This window comes from Artemia franciscana, chromosome 20 (assembly GCF_032884065.1).
Source record: "Artemia franciscana chromosome 20, ASM3288406v1, whole genome shotgun sequence".
Taxonomy (NCBI): domain Eukaryota; kingdom Metazoa; phylum Arthropoda; class Branchiopoda; order Anostraca; family Artemiidae; genus Artemia; species Artemia franciscana.
The window spans coordinates 1468383-1486092 of record NC_088882.1 but is presented as its reverse complement, the minus strand read 5'-3'; the positions used below and the strand labels follow the sequence as shown (position 1 = coordinate 1486092).

Here is a 17710-nt window from a genome sequence, read left to right as displayed (position 1 = left end):
TCCTCCCTTACCTTGACATCCAGGTCCGACCTCAACTTTATAATTCATCCTTCACCTCTTGTGTTGGCCGATATGGATATCGATATATCACACTAAATATCGAAACGTAGGTGATATTGGATATTGATATCGATACATCGGACTAAATATTCATATCGAATATCAAAACGTAACATCGATATCGAAAACGATATTATTTCGGTTTTTTCTTGTATCTACTGCTGAACGTTCAACATAAAAGATCCCACATAGAAAATTGTTTCGCAAATGGCTGAAAAGAAGAATAATCTATTCAACCCATTGACTCATACATACTGATCCACATGCACAGCTGTTCTCAAACAATGTTTAGTGAGGGTGGACTCTAAAATCTCCCCAAAGGCTAGGCTATATAAAGTACCTTCTTGGCTTATAGGCCTTCTTCAGATCACACTCGTCACGATTGCCACATACCTCGATCCGTGTTTCAAGAAATATATGTTACCCCTGACACTCCTTTCCAAGTAGAGAGTAAAATATCAAAAGAAATGGATTTGGCCTTACTGGAATCTGTATCAACAGATGCAAGTGCCGTGACAGTCTCTGTGATTCAGCCACTGCAGAATCAAACCAGTTTGTGGGGATCGCATGAAGAAGTTTCAATAGCCAATGCAAGAAAAGCTTCGTCAGCATCTGGATCTGTCGCGGCTCTCCAGATTTTCTGTAGGGAGTCTTTAGTTCCAAGAAAAACCGATCCACTCAGGTCGTGGAAGTCTTGTAATACGTGTCTCGAAATACCTGTATGAAGTTGTCATGAAATTAATTTCCATGCCCGCTATCAATATTCTTTTTGGGAGTGGATTTCAAGCCAGATCAATTAATTAAATAGTTCATGGTAAAGCACTGTAGTTAAGGAGCAACTCGGCCAAATAGCAACCGAAACTCTAAAACACGGAATTTCTATAAAATTCATCAAGTTTCATGTACCCATCAAAAGCTGCGAGTCTAAGGAAATTTGTATGATTTTCAAGAAAGGGTGGAAACGCCATGAAAAGTCAAAGAATCTTAGTAGTAAATCGCACTATCAGATTATGTATATCAGAGAACCTTACTGTAAGGGTTTCTAGCTTCCATCTGCAAAAATAATTTTGCCAGAAGAAATATGGATGTGTGTTTATGCGTTCTGTTCCGTAGGCTATAATTCGCCTAATTTTTTTTTGCCAGGGTGATTGTATTGAACCAATGGTCATATAAGATTAAGAGAGGGCTTTCTCGAACGGAAACTTTAGCATTGGTAAATTTAGATTTCAGCAATTATAGACCTTTCCCACTACTCCCTATTCATTAGTCCATCTTTATTTACATTACTGTTGTTCTGGAACATTTGTTCACCTGAAACCTTTGCGTGTTCTCCAGAATTCAGCTGTGCCTGATATTTATGGAATTAAGACTGGCCTCAGTTAGAAATATTTAAGTGCGAATCCGTGTTTTACAATTTTTAGGGTTGTGCTTATTTTATAAGTTCAACTAATGTATGATATAATAATATTCCTCCAATGTGTCTTCGTTATGTTTGGGACAGATGGTGATGTCCATGGGGATCAAACGAGACAGGTTACTATGTATAGAAGGCCGATTAGAGTATTTGCACGGTCATCTTTCTCTGCTCGTCATATTTTTCCAGTGCTGTGGTCTCAGACGCCATCCCCAATTGCATGGACCATGACAACAGCGTCAAAATGAATGTAAAACATTTATGGGCGCAAAAACTATGATGCATTGTAAGAAAAATTTATACATGGTATTCACAGGGCATAAAATATGAAATTTAATTTTATCAAGACTTTGGAGCCCCTAATCTGGAATGACACACACAAAAAAACTTTAGTATCTCCATTGAATACCCTTATAACACTTAAAAATCTTCGTGAACTGGAGCTGTTGTTTAGCCATGCGTTAGGTGCTAAAGTTAAGAAACAATGACTTATTTTTCGAGAATTACTTTATTTATTTATTCATTCTCAGAGCTCAACTTAGAACATTAATAGACTCTGGTCTCCTGTTTTTGAGCGCCAATTGGCTTATGATTCTTCGACAAGTAGTCAGTGAACTCTTGATATGGCGACTTCTGGAATACAGTCTCAGTCCACAAATCAGGTGTCAAGTATGAATAGGTCTTGCCAATGGCGGTGTAGGTCGCTTTGGCTAGAAGGAGAAAGGGTACAAATAAAACCCCCTACCGAATTTAATAGAAATTGAAAAAGGCAACTGGGCCATAAAAATGATTCACACATAAAAAACATACGATAAATCGAACATCCACGTTCTGCGTCAAAAGTAAGAAATTCAACTTAGTAAAATTATATATTATGGGATTCTATTCATCTTGATAAGTAGTTGCTACGTGAGTGAAACTCAAGAATGGATCCAGAGCTTAACAATCTCCTAGAAAACACCTACCTCCACTGCTTCTCTCTCCAAAGAACCACACCCCTATCATGACCTTCTACAATCTTTATAGTATAAAAGTGGAACCTTGAAAAAATAGATCTTTTTACTCAATCCCAATATATGGTGTGTAAAACACCATAAACGCAATTTTTTATGGTGTTGATTTTAGTACTTTCAAAAAAGCTACTTATTCTAATTAAACGGCCTTTGTGAATCAGGGGTCATTCTTAAAGAATTGGTACAAAATTCGAACTTTAGTTAAAGAGCGAGGTATTGATTAGGGGCGAACCCCCTCCAATACATAATGATTGCTGTTCTTTTTAAGTTTTAATGCTGTCCTCATTCTTAAAAAAACTTTTCATTTGATTTACAACTTAACCATGGATTAAAATTATACTGAAATAACGGGAATTGGATTTTCGAAAACTAGAACCAACGTTAAAAAGGTATACATACAAATCATGTATACAACAGAAATAATAAAGGGTAGAAATAGTAGTTATACAATATTTTCTCAGATTATAGTTTAGACCCAGATTCATTTTCAAAAACCCGTTCGCTCAACTCAACTACTTTCCACAGTCAACGCAAGTCCCAAATCTTGAATTTCACCCTTCAACTTTTCTAGAACTCGCTTTTATCCCTTCCATTACAAATTCACACAATTAAATTCTAGTATTGAGATGGTGTAAAGAGCGCTCATTAATATGCGCAAATATTGAACAGCAAGTGCCAAGGACATTGAAAATGAAATCGGAAAGTTCAAGAGAAACGTTCAAAAACGCTAGAAACGTTCAAAAGTGAAAAAATTAACTACATACATCTTGAACAAAAATTAGCCTGTCCTCTGAAGGTGTGACTGTCTTTAACAGTCAAAATCCTTAATGTTTGAATTTTAACGGACTAAAGGATTGTCAAAACTCCATCAATTAATCATACGTATTTGTCTTGAAGGTTCATAGTGGCAACAATGTCAAAATCTGGCTCTGTCTGAGCAGCTATAATTTTGAAACAAAACTAACGCGCTTTTAACATGGTTCAGACCCGAGGATGGTTGAGACCCGAGGAAAAGTGATTTTAATTTGATGTCTTTTGTACTTAAAGGTTATGTTCCCAGTGAACAGGCGATTTTACAACATACGCTACATTTGTTATCAGCACCAAAAATACAAGATATTTTGACATTGTCTTAGAAAAACAAGAGCTAAGAGCTCATATGGCACTTGTGACGAGGCGAGAAGAGCTAAGAGCCAAGAGATCATACGGTATGAGCTCTAACCAAATTCTATGAATCAATAGATTGATCTAAAAAGGAAAATAAGAGGCTTAATGCCGGTCAAGATTTAAAATAAGAGCTCTGAGTCACAAAGTCCTTCTAAATATCAAAATTCATTAAGATCCGATCACCCACTCGTAAGTTATAAATACCGAATTTTTTCTAATTTTTCCTCTCCCTTTTGCCCCCCAGATGGTCGAATCTGGGAAAACGACTTTATCAAGTCAAATTGTGCAGCTCCCTGACACGCCAACCAATTTTCATCGCCCTAGCACGTCCAGAAGCACCGAACTCGCCAAATCACAACCCCTCCCCCCAACTCCCCCAAAGAGAGCGAATCCAGTACGATTCTGTCAATCACGTATCAAGGACATTTGTTTATTCTATCCACCAAGCTTCATCCCGATTCCTACACTCCAAGTGTTTTTCCAAGATTTCCCCTTCCAAATCCCCACAATGTCAAAAGATCTGGTCGGGATTTGAAATAAGAGCTCTGGGACATGAATTCCTTCTAAAAATCAAATTTCATTACGATCCGATCATCTATTCTAAGATATAAATACTCCAATTTTCATGTTTTCCAAGAATTCCGGTTCCCCCCTCCAACTCCCCCGAATGTCACAGGATCTGGTCGGAATTTGAAATTAGAACTTTAAAGCACAAGATCCTTCTAAATATCAAATTTCATTAAGATCTGGTCACCCTTTCGTAAGTTACAAATACCTCAATTTCCAAAATTACTCCCCCCCCCAATTCCAAAGAGAGCAGATCCGGTCCAGTTATGTCAGTCACGTATCTTAGACAGATTTCTATTCTTCCCATCCAGTTTCATCCTGATCTCACCGCTTTAAGTATTTTCTAAGATTTCCGGTCCCTCCAACTGCCCCCCCCCCAATTACGCTTGATCCGGTTGAGATTTAAAATAAGATATCGGAGTTACGAGGTCCTTCTAAATATGAAGTTTCATGAAGATCCGATAACTCCTTCGTAAGTTATACGTCATTTTTCTTATTTTTCAGAATTAGCCCCCCCCCCCCCGCAATTGAGCGGATCCGTTCCAATTATGTAAATCACGTATGCAAGACTTCTGCTTATTTTTCCAACCAAGTTTCATCACAATCCCTCCAATCTAAGCGTTTCCCATCATTTTAGGTCTCCCCACCCCAAACTTCCCCAAATGTCACCAGATCCGGTCAGGATTTAAAATAAGAGCTTTGAGACACGATATCCTTCTAAAAATCAAATTTCATGGAGATCCAATCACCCGTTCGTAAGTTAAGAATACCTCATTTTTTCTAATTTTTCAGAATTAACCCCCCCCCCCAACTACCCCAAAGAGAGCGGATCCGTTCTGGTTATGTCAATCATGTATCTAGGACTCGTGTTTTTTTTCCACCAAGTTTCATCCCGATCCCTCCACTCTAAGTGTTTTCCAATTTTTAGGTTTCTCCCTCCCAACTCCCCCCCCCCCCCCAATGTCACCAGATCCGGTCGGGTTTAAAATAAGAGCTCTGAGCCACGATATCCTTCTAAATATCAAATTTCATTGAGATCCGATCACCCGTTCGTAAGTTAAAAATACCTCTTTTTTTTCAGAAATACCCCCCCCCCCCCAACTACCCAAAAGAGAGCGGATCCGTTCCGTTTATGTCAATCATCTATCTAGGACTTGTGTTTATTTTTCCCACCATGTTTCATCCCGATCCCTCCACTATAAGTGTTTTCCAAGTTTTAGGTTTCCCCCTCCCAACTCCCCGCCCCCATCACCAGATCCGGTCGGGATTTAAAATAAGAGCTCTAAGACACGATATCCTTCTAAACATCAAATTTCATTGAGATCCGATCACCCGTTCGTAAGTTGAGAATACCTCATTTTTCTAATTTTTTAGAATTACTCTCCCCCCCCCCAAGTACCCCAAAGAGAGCAAATCAGTTCCGATTATGTCAATCATGTATCTGGGACTTGCGCTTATTTTTCCCATCAAGTTTCATCCCGATCCCTCTACTTTAAGTGTTTTCCAAGATTTTAGGTTTCCCCCCTCCAACTCCCCCCAATGTCATCAGACCCAGTCGGGATTTAAAATAAGAGCTCTGAGACACAATATCATTCCAAACGTCAAATTTCATTAAGATCCAATCACCCGCTCATAAGTTAAAAATACTTCATTTTTTCCGAATTAACCGGCCCCTACTCCCCCCCCAGATGGTCAAATCGGGAAAACGACTATTTTTAATTTATACTGGTCCGGTCCCTGGTACGCTTGCCAAATTTCATCGTCCTAGCTTACCTGGAAGTGCCTAAAGTAGCAAAACCAGGACTTTATGTTTTCCCCTCCAACGCCCCCCAATGTCATCAGATCCGGTCGGGATTTAAAAGAGCTCTGAGACACAATATCATTCCAAACATCAAATTTCATTAAGATCCAATCACCCGCTCATAAGTTAAAAATGCTTCATTTTTTCTATTTTTTTGCGAATTAACCGGGCCCCCACTCCTCCCCAGATAGTCAAATCGGGAAAACGACTATTTCTAATTTAATCTGGTCCGGTCCCTGATACGCTTGCCAAATTTCATCGTCCTAGCTTACCTGGAAGTGTCTAAAGTAGCAAAACCGGGACCGACAGACAGACAGACCGACAGAATTGGCGACTGCTATATGTCACTTGGTTAATACCAAGTGCCATAAAATATATATAAATTTGCATAAAAGCAGTATAATTTAATTTTCCAATAATTTTTAACAAATTTTTATATTTTTCAATAAAGGAAGTTCAAAGCATATTTCGAAGATAAAATTCAGTAGATAGATAAGACATCTTTCACATGATATAAAAAATGTCGCCTCATGTCGAAACAGAAACATTAAGAATGGAAAAATAACATAATAAAAATCCTGCTTGAGTAAAGATAGACGGTAGCCTTAACAATGTGAGACAAATATAACAGGTTTCCCTCTTTCACATAACAAATGGAAAAGAGTAGTATAACTTTTGATCACTAGTAAGAAACAAGAGCTAAGAGCTCATATGGCACTTGCGACGAGGCGAGAAGAGCTAAGAGCCAAGAGATCATATGGTATGAGGTCTAACAAAATTCTATGAATCAATAGATTGATTTAAAAAGGAAAATAAGAGGCTTAATACCGGTCAAGATTTAAAATAAGAGCTCTGAGTCACAAAGTCCTTCTAAATATCAAAATTCATCAAGATCCTATCACCCACTCGTAAGTTATAAATACCTAATTTTCTCTAATTTTTCCTCTCCCTTTTGCCCCCCAGATGGTCGAATCTGGGAAAACGACTTTATCAAGTCAAATTGTGCAGCTCCCTGACACGCCTACCAATTTTCATCGCCCTAGCACGTCCAGAAGCACCGAACTCGCCAAATCCCTGAACCCCTCCCCCCCAACTCCCCCAAAGAGAGCGAATCCAGTACGATTCTGTCAATCACGTATCAAGAAAATAGGTTTATTCTATCCACCAAGCTTCATCCCGATTCCTACACTCCAAGTGTTTTTCCAAGATTTCCCCCTCCAAATCCCCACAATGTAAAAAGATCTGGTCGGGATTTGAAATAAGAGCTCTGAGACATGAATTCCTTCTAAAAATCAAATTTCATTACGATCCGATCATCTATTCGTAAGATATAAATACTCCGATTTTCATGTTTTCCAAGAATTCCGGTTCCCCCCTCCAACTCCCCCGAATGTCACAGGATCTGGTCGGAATTTGAGATTAGAACTTTAAAGCACAAGATCCTTCTAAATATCAAATTTCATTAAGATCTGGTCATCCTTTCGTAAGTTACTAATACCTCAATTTCCAAAATTACCCCCCCCCCCCCAATTCCACCAAAAAGAGCAGATCCGGTCCAGTTATGTCAGTCACGTATCTTAGACAGGTTTCTATTCTTCCCATCCAGTTTCATCCTGATCTCACCGCTTTAAGTATTTTCTAAAATTTCCGGTCCCCCCCAACTGCCCCCCCCCCCAATTACACTTGATCCGGTTGAGATTTAAAATAAGATATCGGAGTTACGAGGTCCTTCTAAATATGAAGTTTCATGAAGATCCGATCACTCCTTCGTAAGTTAAAAATACGTCATTTTTCTTATTTTTCAGAATTACCCCCCCCCCCCCGCAATTGAGCGGATCCGTTCTAATTATGTAAATCACGTATGCAAGACTTCTGCTTATTTTTCCAACCAAGTTTCATCCCAATCCCTCCAATCTAAGCGTTTCCCATCATTTTAGGTCTCCCCACCCCAAACTTCCCCCAATGTCACCAGATCCGGTCAGGATTTAAAATAAGAGCTTTGAGACACAATATCCTTCTAAAAATCAAATTTCATGGAGATCCAATCACCCGTTCGTAAGTTAAAAATACCTCATTTTTTCTAATTTTTCAGAATTAACCCCCCCCCCCAACTACCCCAAAGAGAGCGGATCCGTTGTGGTTATGTCAATCATGTATCTAGGACTCGTGTTTTTTTTCCACCAAGTTTCATCCCGATCCATCCACTCTAAGTGTTTTCCAATTTTTTGGTTTCTCCCTCCCAACTCCCCCCCCCCCCAATGTCACCAGATCCGGTCGGGTTTAAAATAAATGCTCTTAGCCACGATATCCTTCTAAATATCAAATTTCATTGAGATCCGATCACCCGTTCGTAAGTTAAAAATACCTCATTTTTTTTATTTTTTTCAGAAATACCCCCCCCCCCAACTACCCAAAAGAGAGCGGATCCGTTCCATTTATGTCAATCATCTATCTAGGACTTGTGTTTATTTTTCCCACCATGTTTCATCCCGATCCCTCCACTCTAAGTGTTTTCCAAGTTTTAGGTTTCCCCCTCCCAACTCCCCGCCCCCATCACCAGATCCGGTCGGGATTTAAAATAAGAGCTCTAAGACACGATATCCTTCTAAACATCAAATTTCACTGAGATCCGATCACCCGTTTGTAAGTTGAAAATACCTCATTTTTCTAATTTTTAAGAATTACTCCCCCCCCCCAACCTCCCCAAAGAGAGCAAATCAGTTCCGATTATATCAATCATGTATCTGGGACTTGCGCTTATTTTTCCCATCAAGTTTCATCCCGATCCCTCTACTCTAAGTGTTTTCCAAGATTTTAGTTTTCCCCCCTCCAACTCCCCCCAATGTCATCAGACCCAGTCGGGATTTAAAATAAGAGCTCTGAGACACAATATCATTCCAAACATCAAATTTCATTAAGATCCAATCACCCGCTCATAAGTTAAAAATACTTCATTTTTTCTATTTTTTCCGAATTAACCGGCCCCTACTCCCCCCCCAGATGGTCAAATCGGGAAAACGATTTTTTCTAATTTAATCTGGTCCGGTCCCTGATACGCTTGCCAAATTTCATCGTCCTAGCTTACCTGGAAGTGCCTAAAGTAGCAAAACCGGGACTTTAGGTTTTCCCCCTCCAACTCCCCCCAATGTCATCAGATCCGGTCGGGATTTAAAATAAGAGCTCTGAGACACAATATCATTCCAAACATCAAATTTCATTAAGATCCAATCACCCGCTGATAAATTAAAAATACTTAATTTTTTCTATTCTTTGCGAATTAACCGGGCCCCCACTCCCCTCCAGATGGTCAAATCGGAAAAAAGACCATTTCTAATTTAATCTGGTCCGGTCCCTGATACGCTTGCCAAATTTCATCGTCCTAGCTCACCTGGAAGTGCCTAAAGTAGCAAAACCGGGACAGACAGACCGACAGAATTGGCGACTGCTATATGTCACTTGGTTAATACCAAGTGCCATAAAAACAACTATGTTTTTGATTAATGCCCTGAAGGGCTCCTGAGCAACATATGGAAATGCTACAGACCCCCCCCCCCCTTCCAAAAAACCCGCTTATTGCAAATTGAAAAAAATTATTGAGAATTAAAAAAAAATCAATTCTCTTGATAAGCGATCGTTCCGGTGTGAACCAAGAGTAATATTAGAACTCGAATTCAATGGCCATGTTAAGTATAAATTTCTTTTGAAACCTATTTTTAAACTGATGCTTATCTCTCCCTTATATCTAACAATTTATTGCAAAATAAGCATTTACTTGATCCACAACCCGTTCAGTAAATTTTCGTCTAGGTTTGTCAAAAACAGGCCTCTGATTGGTTGAAAGTGATCACACGATACCACTTTCAATCAGTCAGTAAGTCTTTTCTATAGAAAGGCCTACGAACATTAATTGCAATCTTAACATCGATGTTAAACCACCACAAATATATACCAGAGTAGGGATCAAGGAAAGAGTACACTTCCATTTATAAAAAAAAAAAAAAAAAAAAAAAAAAAAAAACAAGACCATGCTTTAGATTCAGGAGAACACAGTAATTTGGTTCCTTGAAAATTCAATACAAAACTTAATCGTTTCAATGAGCTCTTTAATACGTTTCTATGACAAACCCTTCCATACAATTTCTTACGGCAAAAAGTGACATTCGGTATTCTCAGTCAAAGTGTAGCCAAGATTTTTGTTCCTGAGAGGAGGGGGATATTTTAGTGAGAGATAGAGGAGGGTAAAAAGTTTAAAACGCATCAGAAATTTGTTTCAATTAATTTTTATGACGTTTTTACGAATCAGACAAGAATATTTTTTTTTTGGGGGGGGGGGGGCATCCCCCTCACTAAATATGTTATTGTTCCTGGTATATGATTATCGACACTTTGGGACCTGCAACAGAAACATAAGGGCTTTCAAATGTGACAAATCCAAAGATGGTTTTTATTCAGGTCTGACCCACTATTCGTTCGTTCTGTCCCCTCAAAATTTGCCATTTCCTGATAAAAAAAATAAATTAATTTGTTCTTCCCAATAAACGTTTCCCCAAATCTATGTAATCACCTGTCTCCTTCTATAGGCAACATACTACTCTTCACTAGATTACAGGCGCCACGACGACCATGATATATTAGTTCTGGATATTGGACTAAATTCTGGGACTAAAAATGGAGGATAATTATCCCCCAGATTCCAAATAGAATCAAAGATTTCTGCCAAAAATGTCGAGAATAATTTTTAGTTTTTTGAACCCCTTCGCCCAATGAAAAATAACCCTTTGTACAAATGACGCTAAATATAATAAAGTGAGAACAAGTGTCAAATTCACATGAGAACCTCAAAACTCATACATGACCCCCTAGGAAATATGTAGTAAACCTCTAAAGGTGTTCCATTTAACGAAACCTACCGAAGTTGCCAAGGGTACCAGTGGAACCAACCGCTGTTGTATAGCAATCCTCAATTCCAGCCATCTGAAGCAGTTTCTTGGGAACTGGCGCAGATACAATGCCAGTGCCACGGGGTGCTGGGATAAGACGCACCAATACTGAACCACATTTGCCAGTCACCTTGAAAAAAAATAAAAATGTAGTGTTAACTATACTATGCTTAGTTATTCAAAATAATATACACTAGGGTAATCACACCTAGGCCATGACTGTATTTCGACAAATAATATACACTAGGGTAATCACACCTAGGCCATGACTGTATTTTGACAAATAATATACACTAGGTTAATCACACCTAGGCCATGACTGTTTTTCGACAAATAATATACACTAGGGTAATCACACCTAGGCCATGACTATATTTCGACAAATAATATACACTAGGGTAATCACACCTAGGCCATGGCGGCAGCATTTCGGACAAAAGTACGATATATGGTGATTTAGCTAAATTCAGCGCTACCTGAGAATTCTCTGATTTTTCGCTTGGATTAAGATACGGTCTTATTGAGGGAAATGAGGTGAAGAAAATAGAACGTTATTCCAATAGCAAAGATAAAACGCCAAAGATAAACGATAAACGCAAAGATGAAACGCTGAAACACAAAGGTGAAGAAAAAGAACCTTTACTTACCCATAAAGAAGAATAAAAACAAAACCAACGAGAGCTATTATCAAAAACATATAACATAATCCAAAAAAAATTGAATTTTATAGGTGTTCTTAAAAAAATCTTAGTGGTAAATTTTTTTTATATAAAAACCAAATCAATTAATTTTTATATAAAAGTCAAATGAAAATACAAAAAGTTTAAAATTCAGAGGGAAGAAGGGGAGGGGCAAAAAATCTAGGGGTGGGGGATATGTTACCCTCTCCCCATTTCATTTGCTTATAACCACTATTTAGGATGAACTGATTTTTAAAGCAAAATACTTTTATAATGGTACATATTTTTATATTTAATGTTAATGTTAAGAACAAAATTTGAAACGTTTAACAAGAGCTAAGAGCTCATATGGCACTTGTGACGAGGCGAGATAACAAAATTCTATGAATCAATAGATTGATTTAAAAAGGAAAATAAGAGGCTTAATGCCGGTCAAGATCTAAAATAAGAGCTCTGAGTCCCAAAGTCCTTCTAAATATCAAAATTCATTAAGATCCGATCACCCACTCGTAAGTTATAAATACCTAATTTTTTCTAATTTTTCCTCTCCCTTTTGCCCCCCAGATGGTCAAATCTGGGAAAACGACTTTATCAAGTCAAATTGTGCAGCTCCCTGACACGCCAACCAATTTTCATCGCCCTAGCACGTCCAGAAGAACCGAACTCGCCAAATCACAACCCCTCCCCCCAACTCCCCCAAAGAGAGCGAATCCAGTACGATTCTGTCAATCACGTATCAAGGACATTTGTTTATTCTATCCACCAAGCTTCATCCCGATTCCTACACTCCAAGTGTTTTTCCAAGATTTCCCCCTCCAAATCCCCACAATGTCAAAAGATCTGGTCGGGATTTGAAATAAGAGCTCTGAGACATGAATTCCTTCTAAAAATCAAATTTCATTACGATCCGATCATCTATTCGTAAGATATAAATACTCCAATTTTCATGTTTTCCAAGAATTCCGGTTCCCCCTCCAACTCCCCCGAATGTCAAAGGATCTGGTCGGAATTTGAAATTAAAACTTTAAAGCACAAGATCCTTCTAAATATCAAATTTCATTAAGATCTGGTCACCCTTTCGTAAGTTACAAATACCTCATTTTCAATGTTACCCCCCCCCCCAATTCCACCAAAGAGAGCAGATCCGGTCCAGTTATGTCAGGCACGTATCTTAGACAGGTTTTTCTATTCTTCCCATCCAGTTTCATCCTGATCTCACCGCTTTAAGTATTTTCTAAGATTTCTTGTCCCCCCAACTGCCCCCCCCCAATTACGCTTGATCCGGTTGAGATTTAAAATAAGATATCGGAGTTCTTCTAAATATGAAGTTTCATAAAGATCCGATCACTCCTTCGTAAGTTAAAAATACGTCATTTTTCTTATTTTTCAGAATTACCCCCCCCCCCCCACCCACAATTGAGCGGATCCTTTCCAATTATGTAAATCACGTATGCAAGATTTCTGCTTATTTTTCCAACCAAGTTTCATCCCAATCCCTCCAATCTAAGCGTTTCCCATCATTTTAGGTTTCCCCACCCCAAACTTCCCCCAATGTCACCAGATCCGGTCAGGATTTAAAATAAGAGCTTTGAGACACGATATCCTTCTAAAAATCAAATTTCATGGAGATCCAATCACCCGTTCGTAAGTTAAAAATACCTCATTTTTTCTAATTTTTCAGAATTAACCCCCCCCCCCCAACTACCCCAAAGAGAGCGGATCCGTTCTGGTTATGTCAATCATGTATCTAGGACTCGTGTTTTTTTTCCACCAAGTTTCATCCCGATCCCTCCACTCTGAGTGTTTTCCAATTTTTAGGTTTCTCCCTCCCAGCTCCCCCCCCCCAATGTCACCAGATCCGGTCGGGTTTAAAATAAGAGCTCTGAGCCACGATATCCTTCTAAATACCAAATTTCTTTGAGATCCGATCATCCGTTCGTAAGTTAAAAATACCTCATTTTTTTATTTTTCAGAAATACCCCCCCCAACTACCCAAAAGAGAGCGGATCCGTTCCGTTTATGTCAATCATCTATCTAGGACTTGTGTTTATTTTTCCCACCATGTTTCATCCCGATCCCTCCACTCTAAGTGTTTTCCAAGTTTTAGGTTTCCCCCTCCCAACTCCCCGCCCCCATCACCAGATCCAGTCGGGATTTAAAATAAGAGCTCTAAGACACGATATCCTTCTAAACATCAAATTTCATTGAGATCCGATAACCCGTTCGTAAGTTGAAAATACCTCATTTTTCTAATTTTTTAGAATTACTCCCCCCCCCAAATACCCCAAAGAGAGCAAATCAGTTCCGATTATGTCAATCATGTATCTGGAACTTGCACTTATTTTCCCCATCAAGTTTCATCCCGATCCCTCCACTCTAAGTGTTTTCCAAGATTTTAGGTTCCCCCCCTCCAACTCCCCCCAATGTCATCAAACCCAGTCGGGATTTAAAATAAGAGCTCTGAGACACAATATCATTCCAAACATCAAATTTCATTAAGATCCAATCACCCGCTCATAAGTTGAAAATACTTCATTTTTTCTATTTTTTCCGAATTAACCGGCCCCCAATCCCCCCACCCAGATGGTCAAATCGGAAAAACGACTATTTCTAATTTAATCTGGTCCGGTCCCTGATACGCTTGCCAAATTTCATCGTCCTAGCTGACCTGGAAGTGTCTAAAGTAGAAAAATCGGGACTTTAGGTTTTCCCGCTCCATCTCCCCCCAATGTCATCAGATCCGGTCGGGATTTAAAATAAGAGCTCTGAGACACAATATCATTCCAAACATCAAATTTCATTAAGATCCAATCACCCGCTGATAAGTTAAAAATACTTCATTTTTTCTATTCTTTGCGAATTAACTGGGCCCCCACTCCCCCCCCCCCAGATGGTCAAATCGCGAAAACGACTATTTCTAATTTAAGCTGGTCCGGTCCCTGATACGCTTGCCAAATTTCATCGTCCTAGCTTACCTGGAAGTGCCTAAAGTAGCAAAACCGGGACCGACAGAATTGGCGACTGCTATGTCACTTGGTTAATACCAAGTGCCATAAAAACTCCCGCCCTAGAGGATTGCAAAGGTTTCAATTGTTTAAAACTTAAAATATTCAAGTCTATTCCAAAGTGAGGAAACTAAACATATGTTTATGTCACATGTTTAATAATCTGTCATGATCTTTAATAATACACGCACTCGTCAACAATCGTATGCATATATTTATTTTTGTTCGTTATTCTTTTTACTCATTGTTGTTTAAGCTTTTTTTTCTTTAATTTGAACTTGTTTTTTTTATAGGTGGATATTTCAACGCGTTAGGTTTAGGTTTGACTCTCGTGATATTTCGAGTCAACATATAAATTTGTATGACAATGGCTATAGCTGTGCTTTTTATGTTTAGTGTCTATCTTTTATTATGACAAGAACTGCCATTGATCGGCATGACCATGCAAGGCATTTGATAATAAAATCATTTGAGATTAGGTTGGCTACCCAAGGGTAGATACGTGCTTAAGAGGCTCCTTTTCAATTGTTCCAAGTGTGTAAACCTCAAATTTCGAATGTTTAAATCAAATTCAAAGTAAGGCACTCAAAATATTTTAAAACACGCAACAATGTCACTGTGTTACACAATGAGAATCGATCTCGTTAATTTATGTAAATGCGTGTGGGAGGAGGGGGGATACGTTTTCCGGAATCCAGGAAGCAATTTTCTAGTGAAAATACCAAAAGGAATTTTTGATGAAAATACAAACAAAATTAAAAAATCCAGAAGGGAGGGCTGGGGTAGTATAAAATCTAGGGGTAGGGGGGGTAAATGTCCTGTTTAGCCCAATGGACGCCACTTCTGAGTATTAATTTAGCAACTGATAGCTTATTAGCAACAATTACGTACACAGTGTTTCTATTAAGAACTCCAACATTTTATTATGATTGTACTATATATTAAAAGCACAAAATATGATTACAATCATACCTTTGATGGTACTGTATGTGGTTTACCAATTTTATTCCCCCAGTAGCCACGTCGGACAGGAACTATACTGAGTTTGGCCAAGATGATGGCACCACGAATGGCAGTGGCAACTTCTTTGGAGCACTTGACACCCAGACCAATGTGACCATTATGGTCACCAATTGCAACAAAGGCCTATAAAATAAAACATCGATACAAAATTCTCGAATACGGTAATTTATTTCCCCGTCAGGACTGTAGTATCACTACATTATCCAAGGGATAAGAACCAAAAAAGACGGACTTCAGAAAAAAAACTCTAAAAACGCTGAATGTCAGCTCGGGGATTCTAAATTCCAGAATAAAAGCTCTGGAATGGGCAGACTAATCTCCCAGTAAGGGCTGCAAAAGTACCAAGTATTCCTTGTAACAATAGCAAAAATAAAAAAAAACGCCAAGGCTTAAAATAACAAGAGCTAAGAGCTCATATGGCACTTGTGACGAGGTCAGAAGAGCCAAGAGCTCATATGGCATGAGCTATAGCAAAATTTTAAGAATCAATAAACTGCTTTAAAAGGAAAATCAGAGGCTTAATGCCGGTCGGGACTAAAAATAAGAGCTCTGAGTCACGAGGTCTTTCTAAATGTCAAATTTCATTAAGATCAGGTCACCCACTCGTAAGTTAAAAACATATCAATTTTTCTAATTTTTTCAAATTAACAATCCGCAGCTCCCCCAAACAGAACGGGTCCGTTCCAATTATGTCAACCACGTATCTATAACTTGTGCTTATTCTTCTCATCAAGTTTCATTTCGATCCCTCCACTCTAAGTGTTTTCCAAGATTTTAGGTTCCCCCACCCCAACTCCTCCCAACGTCACCGGATCTAGTCAGAATTTAAAATAAGAGCTCTGAGGCACAATATCTTCCCACACATCGAATTTTATTAAGATCCCATCACCTGTTCGTAAGTAAAAAATGCTTCTTTTTTTCCGAATTAACTGGCCCCCACCCCCAGACGGTCAAATCGGGAGAACGACTATTTCTAATCTAATCTGGTCCGGTCCCTGATACGCCTGCCAAACTTCATCGTCCTAGCTTACCTGGAAGTGCCTAAAGTAGCAAAACCGGGACAGACCGACAGAATTTGCGATCGCTATATTTCACTTGGTTAATACCAAGACATTCTCCCCGAGATAATAAACAAAAATGATATTAAGGTTAAAAGTTCCGCAACAGCCTTTTAGTGAATTCTGTATTCCAGAAAAAAAAACACCACTTTTACTGGAGATGAGAATAAAAATAGGACATTAAAGCTTTAAATAACTCCCTAGGACTAAAGATTGCCTCTAGAAAGATCGGAAATCTGCGGTTGCAGTACAAGGCACCACTTAGCTATTAGGTCTAAAATTCACAAAACATTGTCTAAATGAAAGAAAAAATCGCTTGCATAATAATATAGATTGTTTTTCAGTCTTAGACCCAGCACTAACGAAGGACTCCCCACGGCACCCATGAATTGAGCAAACCTATCCAAAATACATGCAACAGAGATTCTCCGACCAAAATAGAAAATAAATCTGTTCTACTTTACAGCAATTTTGGTTACGCTTAGCTTACTTAAAACTAAGCATAACTTCTTTCAAAGTTTACAAACGCAAAAAAGTTAATTAACTTTAAACGGCATAGATTTTTTGACCTCGTGGAAGCCTGACACAAGCAAGCAAAATGTTAGCGTTAAATTTTGAATGACAAGTTTCGTGGTTTTGGTGGAATCTACAATTTTTTTTTTAATTTTCTATAATTTTGATAAAAATTGCAAATTAAAAATATCCTCCTTGTTCATTCAAATTTTTGAAGCCATTATATGAAACTTTCTCTGTTTTGCATCCTATCCTTACGGCACACCTTAGCTCTTAGAATAGCTAGGTGCTTCCTAGTTGAACATCTGAAATTTTGTGTAAATTGTGTAAAATTTTGAATGACAAGTTTCGTGGTTTTCGAGGAATCTACAAATCCTTTAATTTTTTCTATAATTTTGATAAACCTTATTATAAATTAAAAACATCCTCCTCGTTCATTCAAATTTTCGAATCCATTAAATGAAACATT

At 38.5% G+C, this 17710-nt stretch overlaps 1 protein-coding gene across 1 annotated transcript in view; it reads right to left on the bottom strand.

Annotated features, from left to right (window-relative positions):
- Positions 1-1963: 1963 nt before the first annotated feature.
- Positions 1964-17710, bottom strand: part of LOC136040257 (small ribosomal subunit protein uS5) — a 37493-nt gene continuing 21746 nt past the window's right edge. Inside the window, exons 4-6 of the mRNA XM_065724477.1 lie at positions 15620-15793; positions 10933-11092; positions 1964-2184 (exon numbers count right to left, since the gene is read on the bottom strand). Of these exons, the coding sequence (XP_065580549.1) occupies positions 2021-2184; positions 10933-11092; positions 15620-15793 (498 nt within the window). The 3' untranslated portion in view covers positions 1964-2020. The remainder of the gene's footprint in view (positions 2185-10932; positions 11093-15619; positions 15794-17710) is intronic.